Source organism: Nipponia nippon, unplaced genomic scaffold, assembly GCF_047370975.1.
Source record: "Nipponia nippon isolate SJK-2023a ecotype South Korea unplaced genomic scaffold, ASM4737097v1 scaffold_7, whole genome shotgun sequence".
In the NCBI taxonomy this organism is placed as follows: Eukaryota; Metazoa; Chordata; class Aves; order Pelecaniformes; family Threskiornithidae; genus Nipponia; species Nipponia nippon.
This window is the reverse complement of record NW_028262391.1, coordinates 6,272,103-6,289,053: the sequence shown is the minus strand read 5'-3', so window position 1 is coordinate 6,289,053 and position 16,951 is coordinate 6,272,103. Positions and strand designations below refer to the sequence as shown.

The 16,951-nt window shown below is 39.8% G+C and overlaps 1 protein-coding gene across 2 annotated transcripts in view; it reads left to right on the top strand.

Annotated features, from left to right (window-relative positions):
• LOC148050774 (uncharacterized) overlaps positions 1-15,564 on the top strand; it is a 53,350-nt gene extending 37,786 nt beyond the window's left edge. For both annotated transcript variants that reach the window (XM_087740330.1, XM_087740331.1), the window contains exon 5: positions 14,220-15,564. In XM_087740330.1, coding sequence (XP_087596456.1) covers positions 14,220-14,359 — 140 coding nt within the window. In that variant the 3' untranslated portion in view covers positions 14,360-15,564. The remainder of the gene's footprint in view (positions 1-14,219) is intronic.
• The last annotated feature ends 1,387 nt before the right edge of the window (positions 15,565-16,951 follow it).

Below are 16,951 nucleotides of genomic sequence, written 5' to 3'. Positions count from 1 at the left end.
GTCCCCGTACAGTCTCTCTCCTCGCCTCCTCTCCCTTGCTGGCAGCAGAGGCCAGTAGTGCTATGCAGAAGCTGTGCTCCACTGCAGCGAGAGGTGAACGAAAGCACCACGTTATTTTGCAGCTCTCCCTCCGGCTGCTGGAAGAACATGCAATGAATTAGCAGACCTGAGGAGGAGTCTGTCGTTTTGAACCCCATCCAGAGCTTTTTAGTTAACGGTTTGCATTGCCTGGTGCTGCATGTCATGCTCATGCAATGATCGAGGTGTCGACACATGCGGGCTACCTGTGGGGAAGATCTGCAAGGGGTACTGCAATCTCTTCTGCCACTCACGTTACAACTTAATAGCACTAATAGGATCGAGGTGGACACACTGGGGCAGAATAAGGTCCTCCTAACCTCAGGAAGTACAGGTAATCCTAATGTTATCTCTGATTTCACTAAATGTGAATGCATTTAGAGCCTGCTGAATGGCAAATTTATTCAGTAGGTTTAACCTGCTTCTTTGTCCTTGAATTTTCAAAACTATAATTTTAATAAATTTGTACTATGCTTAAAATAAGCCGAGAGGTAGTTACACAAAGAGGCTTCAGCCCAGGAGCTGCCGATGTGGTGTTTACTCTGAACGCTCCTTTCGCTATCATTACCCAGCACTGGAAGCCCTGCCATGGTAAGCGCCAGCCCCCAAAGGATCTCCTGAGCTTGCATCCTTCCTGTGTTATCGCAGCTCTGCACCAAAATGGGTTCATTGAAGAAAGGTACACCAGCACTGAACCAAAGCGACCATATTCTCCTCTTGTATTCAGCGCTGTATTTACCCTGCACAATCATTTCATTTGCCAGGCTCCATTTTCTAGCAGAAATCACTGTTGGAGCCCTGAGGTTCAGTGGGTTTATTGGCAGTATCTGCCAGGTAATTTGTATCCTGGTTGGAAAAGCTCTATTTAGGGCATTAAGCAATGAAAGAAGGGGAACTCACCTCACACCAACTCAGAAAACCCTTCCAACCCACAACCTCCACTAGGCGTACCGCAGGCAGGGGACCCTGCTTGCTCGGTCCGTGCTGAGGACGCAGACCTCGGCGTGGACACTGCTGGGGACCTGGTTGCCATTTGAGCTGAGAAGCAAAGATGGTTTCGCAATACTTTTGTGGTGTATTCTGTTTCTGTCTACATTCTTCAAAGCAAAAATGTACTCAGGCAAATATTTACAGAAACTAGAGAAAAAAATAAAGACTAGTGAAAGCTGCTGCAGTGTACTTCTAATTACAATCCACAAAGTGTTTATGAATAAATTTATCTATTATTTGTCTAGTTCTAGCACTGCATATACTTTGCCTTGTAGCATTACAGGCTGAAGGAAACAATATGCAGCATGAAAATGAAAACAATTTGACTTAATTATTTACACCATTACCACCCCTTTGAATTAGGCCCTCCATTTCTTTGTTATTTTGTAAAATTTAACTGGTAATTATGCTTGCTTAATTCATTTTATTTATCTACTACTACAATAAGATCAAAACAAAAAACCTACCAGAATGCAAAGTGCCAGCTATGTCCCCTAATTGTAAATGTTGCTTTTAAGCTTTTATGATAAAAATGTAGTATTTTGTACCATTTCATTTAAAGTGTATCTGGCTATGCTCCAACACTATCTAAGTGTAAACAGGAAAAGCCTTGGAGGACAAGTAATCATACTTAAATGACACAAAGATCATTAAAATAATGTTCCAAAAACATGGCAAAATTAGACATTGCAAGACTGTTTTCTTCTCTGAAGTGTTTCACCAGATGGTGAAGAGTGCTGAAATAGTAGATCTGAGAGAGAAGGAAAAACATTTCAACAGCCTTCTCACGCTGGCACCATACAGCATGCACAGCTCTCATCTGAGCTTGTCTGAAGTGGCATCTCGCACCTTGGCTTAATCAAACGTTCAAGCTCAAGATAACATCGAGGTGTTCGGGTGAAGCTCAATGCTGAATCACTGTCTGGGAAATCCCTGCTTTATTCTATTAAAGTTGTCAACCAGATTTATTCAGAGATGAGAACAAATGAGCGTGTCAGCATAAGTTATTGTGGTAATTTGTGAAACTCTTAATGAGATATTTTCAGAGCTCATAAAAAGGAAAAGCTATGTCATTAAATTACTGCACAATAAGTGCATTTTGATACAGGAAAAGAGTTGGGTTCTTATCAGAAATGACACTCTGCATCAGTGGGGATGGATCAGTGAGCTATTAGTATTTAAATACAAGGGTCTAACAACCATCTCAGAAAGTCAGTGCTTGTTCATATAAATGGGAAAATGCTTGCATATGTTAGTTGCTATGTGAAATGGCCACAGGTGAGATGACTCTGCACCTTTATCACGAGATGCGTTCTCTTCTGATGTAAAAGTTCCTTTCTACAGGACTTGTTATGCCTCCAGATGTCATTAGCTTTTTGCTAGCTTTGTCAGTAGAAATATCTAGAAAATTGTAATGACTTATTTAATAAATACCTCTAATGTTGTTACTTAAAAATTTATAGGAAATTATTCTCTCTTGGCTAGGGGTTTCTACTTTTAGGAATATTGGTGATCCCCCAGTATACCACCCGCCCCCCCTCGGCCATCCCTCACCTGATGAACAAGGTGAAGTATTTGGAGGTCCTGAAATCATTAGTCGTGTCTGCTGAGCCCTTACCAACCCTAGCTCCCTGTGGAAAGACCTGTCACATCTTAGGAGATAGCCATAAAACTACTGGAGCTGCAAAGTCACCGTGGGGACAAGAGCTGACCTCTGGAGGAGAGGGTTCCTCATCAGCTGAAAATGAGTGGCTGGGCCAAATAATGGGCAAGAGGGTGTAAATGCACTTCCAAGCTCCCCACCTTCCAGAAATGTTGGGTTTCTCAACCATTTCCTAGGGAACATACGTCGCAAATCCAGATCCACAGGTAAACCTCATCCTTTTTAGACAAAAGAGCCTGAAATGGAAGGTGACTTCATTCCCGATTGGCAGTCATTCTAGCTCCATGCTGAGCAAGGGAACAGCCTCTTATTCACTATATTACAAATATCTTTGCACTAAGTACTCGTAATGTCCAAATAACAGCCTGCGTGCTGCATTTGGTATACTTCCATTATACAGAGTTAGCAATGAAAAATAAAGCAAAAATCCCCCACCACTTTCCATATATCCCCATTCAATGAACATTCAGAAGAGGGGCTTGCAAACTGGAAAGGATGAATATAATTTTAGCAATCCAGTTTATCGGTTTGCATCCAGCTCATCTGCTTAAGTAAAAAGCCTGTGCATGGATGGTTTTCAATAGCCTGTGTTAAATGAATGACTGATTTTAGCCCAGTTCCTTGGGGACAGATGACCACTTGGTGAACAGACACTGTAGGTGACATTAACTGTCCTCCCTACCATCCTTCTCAGGTGGTTGCATTGGCATAGGATGGAAAGTGTCCCACAATCTTAAAAACTAACTGTGCTCTGAACGGTTGTGAGCTTGCACTGATTCCCAATGTTATTTCCAAGCTAAATAACCTGGGACACTCTGTGCCTCAGTTTCCCATCTGTAAAACAGTAATACAAGGACATTGGTAAAACATTATTGTATTTTCCCCTAACATGGATTGTTTTATTTTTAGAAGGGCTTTTCTAGGAACACAAAGTCTTTCTGAAAACTTGTACAAATAAACCTTGACAATAGTTGGTAACCTCTCTGTCCTCAGCAAGGCAAAATCTTTATTCTCTGGTTTGAGCTTAATTGTGTCTTCAGAACTGTATCATGGAGGCCTAGATGAAATTCTTGCTTTCTGTTCAAGAAAGTCACTCTACGTTTGCATTTGCCTTGACAGAAGACGCTGTTCTCAGGACTACAGTGCCAATATGGAGTGCTGAAAATTGGCAAAGCCCCAGTTGTACATCTATTTTATATTCTGCCTAAATTCTAGGCAAAATGTCATTTCGTATACTTAAATACTAATGGCTTTGAGGGAGAAAAAAAAGCCTGGATTGAGCAGCAGATATTTCAAAATTGAGCAGCAGATATATTGAAATCAAATTCTGTAACGTGCTGTGCCACTAAGAAAAGAGCTCCGTCTCCACCATGCAGCAGAGGTTGCTCTGATGTTAATGATTAATCATGGAACTTATTTTCAGTAATAAAGCACATGAAGGAAATCAAACACAAATATTTAAATGATTAAATGATCTACGAGCCAGAATGATATGAAATGTGCTATGTGTGAGTGGCTTGTGAAGCAGCAGTCCCTAGCCAATGTCTTCAGGACAACCTGCTGCCCATGGGGTTTTCCAATGCTGTGTTGCAGCCACGGCAGTCAGGCAAGCTCCAAGAACAGCAGAGCATTGCCAGCACATCACTTGGCCAGTCCTGCTTCCCATGAGATGGGGAGAACTGGGATTCCTGTTTCAGCATATAAATTCTGTCTCTCTGGCCCTTAATAATCAAGGTTTTGTTCAACGAGGACTTCTGTTGATTTTCATTGGATACTTGAATTGAAATAAAAGAAACAGATTCTGTGCCCTTATTTACCAAACAGGATTTTTTTTCTCTTTCCCAGTTATTAATTTCCTTAAATGTAAAGTGACATCTCTAAAATGAAAACAGTTTATTGCTTGCCAGGAGCAAAGCCTGCCTAATTTAAGAAATTCAGAATTAAAGCTTTTGAAGCATATCAGGGCATGTTTATAAAACAATTATCACTGCAAACGTTATCTCTGCTCAATACAGCCTCTTCAGGCCACCACCAAAGCCTGAAACTTCACTGCCAGTCTTCCCCACCCTGAAATGTTTCATCAATTGCAGAAAATCAGGTCATCCTTTGATTGCAGCTTTCCTATCTCGACCCAGGCATTCAATACCAAACCGAACCAGCCTGGAACATATTTGACACTGAAAAAAAATTAACTTAGTGTTTAAAAATAAGTAGTAGGCTCATTATTAATAACTGACAGCAGACAAAGGAATGCAGTGACCTCTCCAACAGAGCATTTAAGTCTTTGCACAACATGCTCTGCTTGTGCTAGGCTGGTTTCACAAACAACAGCTGTGTAGTTCGTTAACATATGAATCCCCTTGAGGTAATTTGGAAGATCCAAATGTGCTAAACTAAACAACTCATTAAAACAGTACTTTAAAAAACAAAACAAAAAAAACTCCAACCGAACCCCAAACTAATTTTGCATTCCACTTTTGCATGTGGAGATGCTCGGTGGAGAATATTCCATTATATGGAATTCATTCATCTGTGTTGCAGGAAATAGGGGGTTTTAAAATCAGTAATATGGGTTTTCTCTGCTAAGATGCACTTGAGACTAAAGTGTCTTTGAAGTGTATTCTGTCACAAAGAAGCAATTAACTGAGGACAATAATGTTTTCTTTTCCTCCCTGTTACTAAGCTGAATGCACAGGCCACAAGATTGTACTAAAATATGCAGGACCCCGTTTCTCTTGAGTCTGGGGAGCAAATGGACATAACTGAAGGGCCTCTCTCCAGTGGCTCTTGGATGGGGCCAAGGCAGAAGTGCACACAAGCGTCCCTGGGGCCACCATGTTTCCCAGGAGAGCCTTGCAGAGAATTTCAGGAAACTCCTCTATAACAAATGCTGCCAGCAGAGGAATCTGCTGCAAGTCCAGGCAACCACGCAGAAGATGTACAGTCGGAAGGCATTGGCAGAAACACCTCCTCCCCTTGTTCCTGCAGGCTACAGGGGGCTCAGATGCCTTGGTCAAAGCTTGCCACCAAGAATAACTTCTTACTCTCCTTTTTTATTTGTTCCCGATGCTACTTGTACAATTCTGCTAGTAAAGAGTTTCATAAGCTCCTCGATGCTACTACTGAAAGTCCCTTCTGGAAAGCAGCCTCTTCTGCCCAGGTAACGCTGCTCTGTGAAGCACTGGAGCTTGAATGGCTCCTGTGATGTGGCTGTTCCAAAACCACATAGAAAGTCAGACTTCTTTTCAGAAAACCACGTTTTCTTTTCTGTCTCCAGCTGAATTTGTTTGTGACTGGAAGGAGGGACATGACTAATATGTTTCTGATAGTCTACAAGGAATAGTAAGCCCGTAATAAAAAGATTGAGCCCCAAAAACTGCCTGCCTCCAAAAATATGTAAATTAGTCACTGCTCTTTTTTATCAATGGTTTACTATCTGCATCAAGAGTATTTTTTAAAATAGATGCTCGTAGAATTTAATTCCTAAATCAGACTGCAGGTCTCTTAAAAATTTAGATGTATTTTCAGATTTTGATAATGGTCTAAAAGACAAATGACTGGAAACTTTTTGCTCCCATAGTCTTATGAAGCAATAGCCGCTTTTCCTTCAGAAAATTACAGTTTAAGGTTGTCCTGGATGACCTCGAATTAAAGGGTGTCAATAGGTTAGAGCTATTGGACTTCTTGGTGTCTTCCTCCAAAAATCTTATTTTAATGTTCCATCCACATTTATTTTATGTTTCCTATATCAGGAAAGACATCAACCTAATTAGCAGAGATAATTTGGAACTTCCATAAGAAACATTTAATATGGATAAAACCAACAGAAATTGTGCAACACCAAGGTACTTATGCATACTCCATAGTTTTTATCTTCCTTTTTAAAGCTTTTATTCCTGAAACTTAGGCAAGGAACTTGGTTTTAGGGAGACGAAAAAAATCCCACACCTACCATCTTATTTTTGTTCGCTCTAAAACATAGCTTTATAATGCATTGGAATTTCCTCAAGGTTTTGTAAATACTCGTCTGAATTCCTCCCAGGTATTAGTATGTCATCCAAAAACCAGAAAATACTATTTATTCTCTGCAGGACTCAATCCATTCTTCTTTGAGATCCTGCAGGTAACTGGCTCCCCCCCAGGGTAATCTTTCATACTTCAGTAGGCACGTATGTGTGAGTTCAGTCAGAATTAGTGGTTTTTTTTAAATTCTGATTCCTATGTTGCTGCCAGGCTTTGGACAAGTGCAGTTTGGAAAACTTTATTCCCTCTGCCACTTTTATAAGTAAAGCCTGTGGTTTGGGGATTTTTAATGGGCACACTGAATGCAGCTCACGCACCGACTTCCACATGTAAAATCATTCCCACCCTTCCAACAACCCCTACTATTGCTTTTCCACTGTTTCTTTGCCTGTGTTCAGTACAATTATACCTTTAACAAATTTACATGTTCTTAGCACTTTTCCTTCAGCACTGTTTTTGGCTTGGTAAATTCAACTTTGACTCTTTCTTTTCCCATTGGCATTAAAATGCTACTTTCCAACCTAGCTCGAAGTTTTGTCTAATTTTTATTGTTTGAGTTTAACAGCTCACATCTGTATGCATCCTGCAATAAATGCAGGCAGTGGTCCTGCCCTTACTGGGCTTAGTGCATCCCAGTTTATGAAAGAAATGCTGTGAAATAACCTTTGAGATCATCTGAGCTGTGCCATTAGCATCTTCACTCCCTCCCACCCTCCGGACATGGTGCAATCAAGCCTATTGATTTTTAAATGCTGGCACATCTTGTAGGCTTAAATTGAGCTCAACAGCTTCTCTAGTGGCAGTTCCTTCATCTACCCAACATCCAGCAGCTTCTTTCTCAGTTCAGGGAATTATATGCAAACAACAAATTGATTTCTGAGAGTCTTTTTCATAGAATTACCATAACAACAAGCACAGTCATTTAAAGTGTGCCAAAAATTCAGAGTTTCTAGCTGGTTTCTGAGATGTGACTTAAATTGTTCTATTCAGGAATTTGTGGTAGACACACGATATTTTGCAGAGGCTTTATAAGGACTTCAGAATCCATCTCACTGCCTTGCAGAAATCCTGAGACTTTGAGCAATGCAACTGCAGCATAAATCTTTAAACTGTAGGTTTACTGGTAAGCAAAAATCCCTGCAAAGGAATCCTATGCAAATAGTTGTATTTTTGACAGTATTTGCATAAAATACTGTTCAAGAATAAGAAGGTTTTGAAATCTGTCTCTCTTTTCATTTATCTGGAATGTCTGTCATATATGGCTTTTTTATCTATGAACTTTTTTTTTTTAAAATCCTTCTTTCATGGCTATTTTTCTGTTGAATTAAAAAAAAAAAAAACCAACAAAACAAAACCGTGAAACAGATACAGAAGACAGCGGCAATCTTTGTGAAGAAGCAGCTTCAGAGCTGCACTTTATTTACTGGAAAGCTATCATCTTGGATCCTAAAACAAACCACAGCTTCAGCTGAGCCTGCCACACCACTGCAAGCTTAAATCATAACCAAAGCAGAAACAAGAGATTCAGATTATGTACTTCCCCTAAAAACAGTAAATAAACACACTTATGAGGGAGAACAGCTTGTCACCCCCTCCATGTATTGCTGGATTTCCTTCTTCACCTCTACAACACCCAATTAGTAGGAGATTAGGGTAAAATCACTAAAAATTCCTACATTCTCATTGTGCTGTAATATAACCTCTAATATGACTCCTGTCCAGTCACTTCTGATTTCAGCTGATAAGGACGACTTGTTTCAAGGGATGCAGAAGGTTTAGTTGTCCACACAAAAACCATAACTATTTATTTGCTTTATACCCTGAGCACAGATTTTGCAGGTGGGGAGGCCTGACAGCCTGCTCACAGAGCTCCTACCCTAGTACTTGGTGGACTGGGGACTATGGTCAATAATGGCAGGTAATTGTTAGGAAAATCCATGGGATTTTTGCTTTTGGACAGGATCTTGTTCTAGAAGGTCTCATTTGTTCCCTGAAATGCAGGTCTGTCACACTGCAAAGGCTGTGCTAGCCCGCAGGAGCTGTACAAATAAATTTTCTGTATTTCCATGGTTTTGTAGAAGTTCCTGCAGACTGGAAATCTGAATGATTCTTTCTTGCTTATTTGTGGTCTTTTTTTTTTTTTAAGCTAAACCATTACCTAAGTTCCTCATGCCTATTTCTGCCTGCAGCCAGTACCACTGAATCCTAACTTTGTCACCTTTGATGGGTAAATCTGGCGCTCAGAGCTGCTCTGCCTTGCTCTGAAATATGAAATTTCATTTGAAGAGTTTCCATCAGCTCCTGTGTTTAACTGTGTTTCTCCTACTCTGGCATAGAGAGCAAAAAAGGAGCAGATCGCCACAAAATTGATTAAGTGCAAACTCACGTGTCACACCAAAGTTAACCATTGACTGTAAGTAAAATAGATTTAAAAGTCTTTTCAGAGCAGTAAGATTCTAGAGGAAGAGACCAAATTACTTACTTTTATATTGCCATAAAGCTACAGAGACATTTTTTTTCTTTTGTGTGTTTTGAAAGGATCACAACTTTGTCCTAGGGCCAAGTCTAATAATAGCAATCTCTCACTAATATTAAAACCAAACATGACTATTATTAGGAAATAGTTGAGAATTAATAAATGTATTTTTAAAATAAATTAATGTCACCTTTTACCTTACAAAGCCAGATTTAACTATAGAAATACTTTCACCTTAGGAAGATTAAAAATACCAATTTTTAGGTATTTAGTAAAACTTACTGCATCGTCCATAGAGTACTACTGGATATCTCTGTTATTCATGAAATAAAAGAGCTAAAAGATTTTTAATTAAGTGAGAAACAAATAATTTCAGCCCATAAGACAAGCAGGACATGTATGCATGAAAAAAAACCCCAATAAATAAAGAGAAATTAAATACTTGCAAGTTGTTCAATGATGAATTAAATAATGGACCAAATACAAGCTTTCCTCACCCTTCCTGCTCAAGATTTACACCACTAATCAGCCAGTTTTCAAATCCTTAATATACTAAAGCATTTGCCTTTAAGGCAGCAGTAATTTAAGACTGCTATCAAAATGAATGTTTTTCCATTAGGCAAAATAATTATGTCATATATTCTAACAGTGTCTTTGGACTTAAATCTTTTTAGTGAAGGAAACTGTCAGTCAGCTACAATTTCATCGAACATCGTGATCAAAAGCCACTGCGTATAGGGAATGCAAATAAAAAGTGACTTTTCTATGTATCACAATAATTCAAGACCGTTCATAAAAATTAACATCTAAATGGCAGGTCACATGTTGTCGTACACGTCTGGTGCATTTTGAGGAAGGCATTTGAATATTTATTTATGTATTTTGAAGCCAGCATCAGTACCTGTGCAAATTTAAAGTCTGCAAATCTGTACATCAGAACTAACTCATATTTTACTGTGACTTTTCATGGGGTTGTGGGATTGTAATTGTGAAGACACGAAATCTTTGCTGTCTATGATTACTTGCTTGTTGATTTTGAAGTCCTCAGCGCACATGAGCCATGCTTTACTGCCCCGTACATTTACAGAACAAACACTGAGCATTTCTACTTGGGATGTGCTTCAAAATTCACCCCAAGGTAAGATCTTAGGAAAAGTTAAGGGGACTAATTTACTACCTGGCTGGTTTTCTGGAGCATTTGAAAAAAACAAGATTTGCCTCATTTAGCCAAAACTTGCATTTAGCACAAAGCCTCACCTTCTGCAATTAGATACTGCCATGCACGGAGCCTGAGCGTCACATCGCTCCCATCATCTCCATCGTTGCACAGTATTATCTTGAGCAAATAATTTGACCTTCCTGTGATTAACATCTATTTATCTCTTCTTTGCAGGGTGGGTTTGTGTCCCTGCAGGAAAGATGCTGGCCTGTAAGGCAATCCTAAGGAAGCCCATGGGAGACCAGAGGCAGCCACAGCAGCAGTCTGTCTGTCTGCAGCCTCTCCCAACACCACTTTGAGATGCATAACTATTAATATGCATATCCGCATCTCACTTGGAGAGTGAGACTTGACCCTTTTAATCTGGACACCGGGGCTCATTCTGCCATGTTTATAAACCACCTCACGGGACTTTTTTGCAATCATAAGTAGGCAGGGACCTGGTCTTATATCTCATCAGAAGAGGTCAGCACCAGGTGCCCTTTGGCACTTCTCTAGGTACCAGCTATGTTTTTGGAATGAGATATCTGGATTGCACACATGCCAATGGAAGAATCCAAGGTGTGTGGGAGTGCTGAGACAGAGACTCAGAGAAGAAAAAGACCCACTGATATTTGTACAGATCTCTGTGTACACGATGGCCAATTAGCTAATAACTGTCCTGCCTTCCTGTCAGATAGGGAATATGGTAAATGTAATCACTTCAAAGTACTCACTTACAGCTGACCCACTGATAGACAGAGCATTCTCAAATGTCAGGGTAATAAAAAATAGTTTTATATCACCTGAAACCCCAAATAGCTCTTAGAGCTGTAATGCATTATTTGAAGATGGCAAATACCTCACTTTTTGCTATGCACAACTCTGTTCTTCTGATCTTTATCTCGCAGCCTGCAGGGCTGCATCCTATGCATGTCTGCAAGCCGTGACCCACAGCCCCGACTGCATTCCCACTCTGGCTTTGCTGTAGCTGCTGTAGGTAGGAATACCATGGGAGATGGATTTAACCATCATCACAGATGTTACTGCCGATACAGATTTGGTTAAAGCTAGTAACAGTGTGTCTGCATTTGGTAAAAATCATATCTTCCTATTGCTGCACAGGCATACTTGTCCTTATTCATGCAATAGAAAGCTTGTATCGTGTACTGCTCTACCTGGTGTAATAACAAATGATTTTAGCAGAAAGGTATACATAAAGAACACTTTGATTTTCTTTACCAAGTTATCAGAACTTTTCTTAGCAAAACAAACCTATGATGTGGCCTCCCCATTTAGCTACAGAGTATTTACCCTATTAAATTTAGAGCCTGAACTTCAGTTACTATTAGGGATCCCAGTTATTTGTTTGAAGGTAAACTGTGGGAAAGTACCACTAGAGGTCACTCAAAATTAATTGTTACCTAATTAACACATTTTGATCCTACATTTTAGGATGTTCTACCACTTTCATATTTAAGGCATTGTCAACTTTGACTCTCCAGCTAATTCTAACAAAACTCAGAACAGCTGGAGACAGAAAATGTTCCTTCAGCTCTTCCCTCATAGGACTCAGAAAAAGGCTCCCGAATCAGCTTTGCACTTGCCTCTGCAGGCAGCAAATCATCCTTTCCTCAGCGATGAGCTTAATAATGCTCGCAGCGATGAACCTCTAGAAGTGTTGGTTTTAGAGGCATTCAGCCCTAGCTGTGTTATCTCATATAGCTGGTCACCCATTTCGAAAATTAGACCAAAGTGAATTGTACAAGTAAGGGAATATATAGGGAATAAAATCTTTAATGTTTCCAGGTCCTCCCCCAACCTCTCCCCCCACCCTGTACATTTTTAACTACTGCTATATAGAAGAAAAAGTACATCTTTATAACAATTGTTTGACTACCTAAAGGAGGCGACAAGCAAAGTTTAAGTTTGATTAATGGGTATGTGTTGAAATATCTCTGCATGTGTTTAATCAAAAGCAGATGTTCTATTTGCAGGTTTTTTTTCATAATCTGTGAAAATGATGATAGCAATTTATTTGCCAAAGACAACAGGAAAAGGGATATCTAATTAGTACATTCTATAAGGTCAAGACCACCAACTGCTGGTGCACAGGCATACATCACCTGAGCTATGTCATCAAATGCACTCAAGGGACTGAGTCCTCCCATTGCTCAGTAGGTAATTCGTGTTCAACCGGAGTGAGGAGACTTTAATTTCAAATGCAGCTCAGTGTAAGAAAACTCTTGGGCAGCCAAGCTCCCATAAAGGATGCACTATCAAAAATGACCTACTCTTATTTAATTTCTTTTTTTGGGTTACTGCTGATCCTCTCCCCATCCCCACGCCTTCCACTCAGTTTAATTGAACAGAGTGGATTAGCTAGTCAGTTTATCTATATGTATGAACATGACAACTGTAAAGAACATTGAAGTTTCCTGAAAAATCATTTAATGACCTCACAAGACCAGCATGTGTGCAGCTGGGGGGAAGAAAAACATTAAAGCACTGTAAGATGAGAGAGAAATTTATCAGAGGCCCTGGTATCCTAGTTGCTTCATCAAGGTAATAAATAAATAAATAGTTCATCAGCATCTGAAAAGTTGCACAGCTTCTTTCTCTATTTTCTAGAGAGATTAATCTTGCAGAGGTAGAAAGACAAATTTAGCCATGAAATAGCATACTCACAGACTCAACTAATGGAATTTAGATGTAATTATCATTTTTTAAAACAGTGAACCATCCTCTAAACTTCTACCCAAGAAGCCAGCAAAGTAAAAGAAAATAATTCTGCATTTATTCTCTCCCTTAAAATCTGTAGCTACTGAATAATAAGACCTACTGTTTCAAGGTATTCCCTGATCTTAAGCATCCTTTGTCTGTGCATACTTCGTATGTCCTGAAGACATCAGCTTTCTAGTACTGATGAAAGTCCTGTCTTGCATCATACCATCACATCTGCCTGTTTACCAGGGCAAGCTTTGACCCTTTGGTCACCACCTTGCTCCCACTAAGGAAGCCCTTAGTTGGACATGGTCCCTTTAGTTAGTCCTTACTGCATCCAGAAAGATTCAAATTGTATTTGAATTAGACAAGAAATCTTCATGCTAGGCATATCGTTGATGTGTTCTCTGTTCTAAAAGGGGCTGGATAAAGAAGAATAAGGGCTGTTCAACAGAAATCCTACTTAAAAGCCAAGCTTATCAGAGCCTCTTCTTTGGGAGACCTCTGCTACTGAAGCTCTTACTCTAGAGTGAGTAAAAGAGCTATTTAACATAGTCACCTTCTCCTGAGCTTGCACAGAAATCCTTGCTGAACTGTCATCATGAAACAAAACAATTTTTAAAAGTCAAGGAGGAATAAGATAGTAAGCAGCCAAAGCTTTCAACCTGAGGTGGAAAAATGGAGGAAGAGTTTACCTTTTTTTCAAAATAGCAGCTCTAATTCAGGGAAAAAGCCCACACCAAAGAAGAGTTAATACAAAAGGCCAATGGTTGAAGAATCTTACTAAAGAAAATAAAAATCAGGTGGGCTCAGTCAGAGAGACTTCCATTCATTTTCAAGGAAAATTACAGCTTTTGATATGCAAATAGCTATAAAACTCCAAAAGCCTTGAATACCAGTTACCTAAAGCTATCAGTTGCCCCAGCTGGGTCGCCATACAGCAATTTTTGCTAATTATATATCCCTTGTTCCCTGATCAGTCTAGTTTTCTACCCATTGTTATACTAGCAACTATTGTAAAATATTCTCAGCTGGGGCAAATAACCTCCTATTCTGTTCCTTTTCAGCTCCCCAGAAAGATCATCTAGCAGTAGAGAAAAGTTCAGAGCAAGATTTCCACCCAGCTGACACAAAAATTTGCAAAGACTTCTTCTTTCACCCTACAAACCTGCCTTTTATTCTGTATGCCTCATCATCGAAAAGCTGATTTCCAATTTACAACATCTTCTAAATCCCAGTAACATGAGCCTCCTCCTCTCAATCCCCTGTACAGATTTAACCCAATAATTAGAAAGTAAGGAAAAGCCAAACTTCCCTCTTCTTGTTGAAAAGCAGGTACAGGTTTTTTTTACCAAATATATACATTGGATAGTGCAGTCTTCAGTGATACATTTTTTTCATCAGACCTTTCTTTTAAAAGCATTGAATGCTGAAGAATAAATGTAGGCTTCTCACCCAACATTAAAGTCTTCACAAAGGTATAAAATCACTTCATATATAGTGAGATTTAGGTGCTCTGATTTTTGCAATAATTCAGTAAAGGTTCAAGCTTTGCTTCAAAATTAGCACTGAAAACTAAGGGAAATAAAACAATTCTGATGTATTAGTGAAATTATAAAGCAGAAGTCACAGTGGGCATTATAATCAAATGTATGGAGACAATGAACATCTGAACTCATATAGCATAATTTTTTTATTTTAAACTAACCCATAGACTGCTGTTCTAATTCTCTAAAAGTATATAAAAATATGGACAATTCATTTAATATGGCCCCGTCAATCCAATCAAAAATCATTGGTTGCAAAGGATAACAAATATCTGTAATAATAAAATATCCTACCTTATTAAATTAAAACTGGTTTTGCAGTCTCTGTTACAGTAATTTCTGTTGCTTATATTCTGCTTTCTGTGGGGAGGATTGTGACCAGCACTGCTCTGAGCTTTACGTCTCCCACTCTGCCCAGTGAAGAAGTTCAAACGTGCAAAGGTATTTTTTCTTCTAAATAATTGGTTTTGATGGAAATCTCTCAAATGAACGAATGAAAAAACAGAACATATTTCCTAACTAAGCTGAAATATGATATAAGAAGACCCAGATAGAAGTAGCACAGCTGTAGGAAATCAGTGTAACCTTAAGAGGGGAAACATTTGGCCAAATCTCTCAAACGGCTGGTTTGACCTGCTCAGTCTTACCCTTGCGTACTCCTGAGCACTGAGATGTGTGCGCCCAAGTGGTCTGGTCAGGATCACTTGTGTGTGACAGAGGACAAGAAACATTGCTGACATCCTCACTTTATCTTCTGGGTTCTTCTTGAGTGAAAACAGTAAACTAATTCTGGATGTGTCTTTTATATGCTTTAGAAATTGATGTTGGCCAGGATATTTTGCCTCATTATTTTACGGTTCCAGTTCTGTTCTTCATCCTCCCATCACCTTATCTTTATATCATTTGGTCTCCATCTTCTGTAGCAATTAAAAATGTCATTCCTTTAACCCCTGTTCTGCTGTTTCTTCTGTTGCTTTCCACACGTTTCCATTTCCCTGCATTTATAACTGTCACCAGCCTCTGCACAATGACCTCTGCCTGGGTACGAAACAGTCATAATAAAATCATTAAATACCAGCTTGCTTTACTCTGTACTTTGTTTTAGTTACTTTTACCATGATGGAGCACGTGGCTGCATGCAGAAATTCCAGCACATGCAGTCACCACCGCAGCAGAGAGACCATGGAAGCGCCTGCTTTCTGTATGCAGATTTCTTTTGCCGTTGCACATGGTAAATCCTGGAATCGCTGTAGCTTGGAAATTGTCCCAGACAGTGTACACAAGGGAGACTGGAAATCACACACTGGACTCAAACCCTCTACATTTAGTGACAAAATCTTGGACACAGGCTCTAGCCTCTGAAGATGGGAAGAAAAGAGGTGTTCAGCTAATATTATCTGGTAATGTGAAGCTAACTACAGATAAAAAGGGCTTCCTGTATCCAGCAAAGCAGCTGCTAGATTGGCTTATATTGGACTGAGACATGAAGGATTAGTGAAGAGGCGGTCTGACAGTGCTGCTTTGCTGCTTACGTGCATCCAAAGACCTTCCCCAAGAACCGTGCGTTTGCAAATAGCAGGAGTAATTTGGAGCTCAGTTGTTAAGATCAGCTTTGGACATTTCTGAGAGCCCAGAGCTGGAGTTCTGAAGCCCGTGAACATGTTAGCAGGTATTCAGCACGTGTTGTGTAAGGGTAACCAGTGGCATTCCTTCTCTCAGAGAAGTAACCTCTAAAAATGGTATCACTGACCAAGCATTTTCATATATCCACATGCCCATGAGCAGGTATTTTTTTCTTTCAGCATTCATAGGGGAATCCTGGAGAGGCATTAGAGGACAGTTAGCGCTTCAGTTAGCTTGCATGCTCAACGTAAACTCATACTTCGGCATTGTCAATGCCGGGTAGGTTGGCCATCAAGCCAAGTGCAAGCAGGACCAGAGCTAAGCCTCCCCAGACTTGGGCAAGAGACCTGCATGTGTGTGTCTACCAAAACAACCGATGCTGTTGCTCAGGCAGCTTGCAGTGAGGTGAAGCCCTGGGCCAAGAGGCAATGCTAAAGGCTAATCTGTAACTGTGGAGACTATGCAGACAAAACTAGTAATTCGTTATCTTTGAATGAAAACATTGGTAGGCATTAAGAGGATAATATGTATCACCTGCAGGTGTGCCATAAAGATGCTCTTTTCCTGTTTCATATTCTTTGTCAGATATCTTCTTTAATGCTTGGCACAGCTCTCTCCCCAAACCTGGA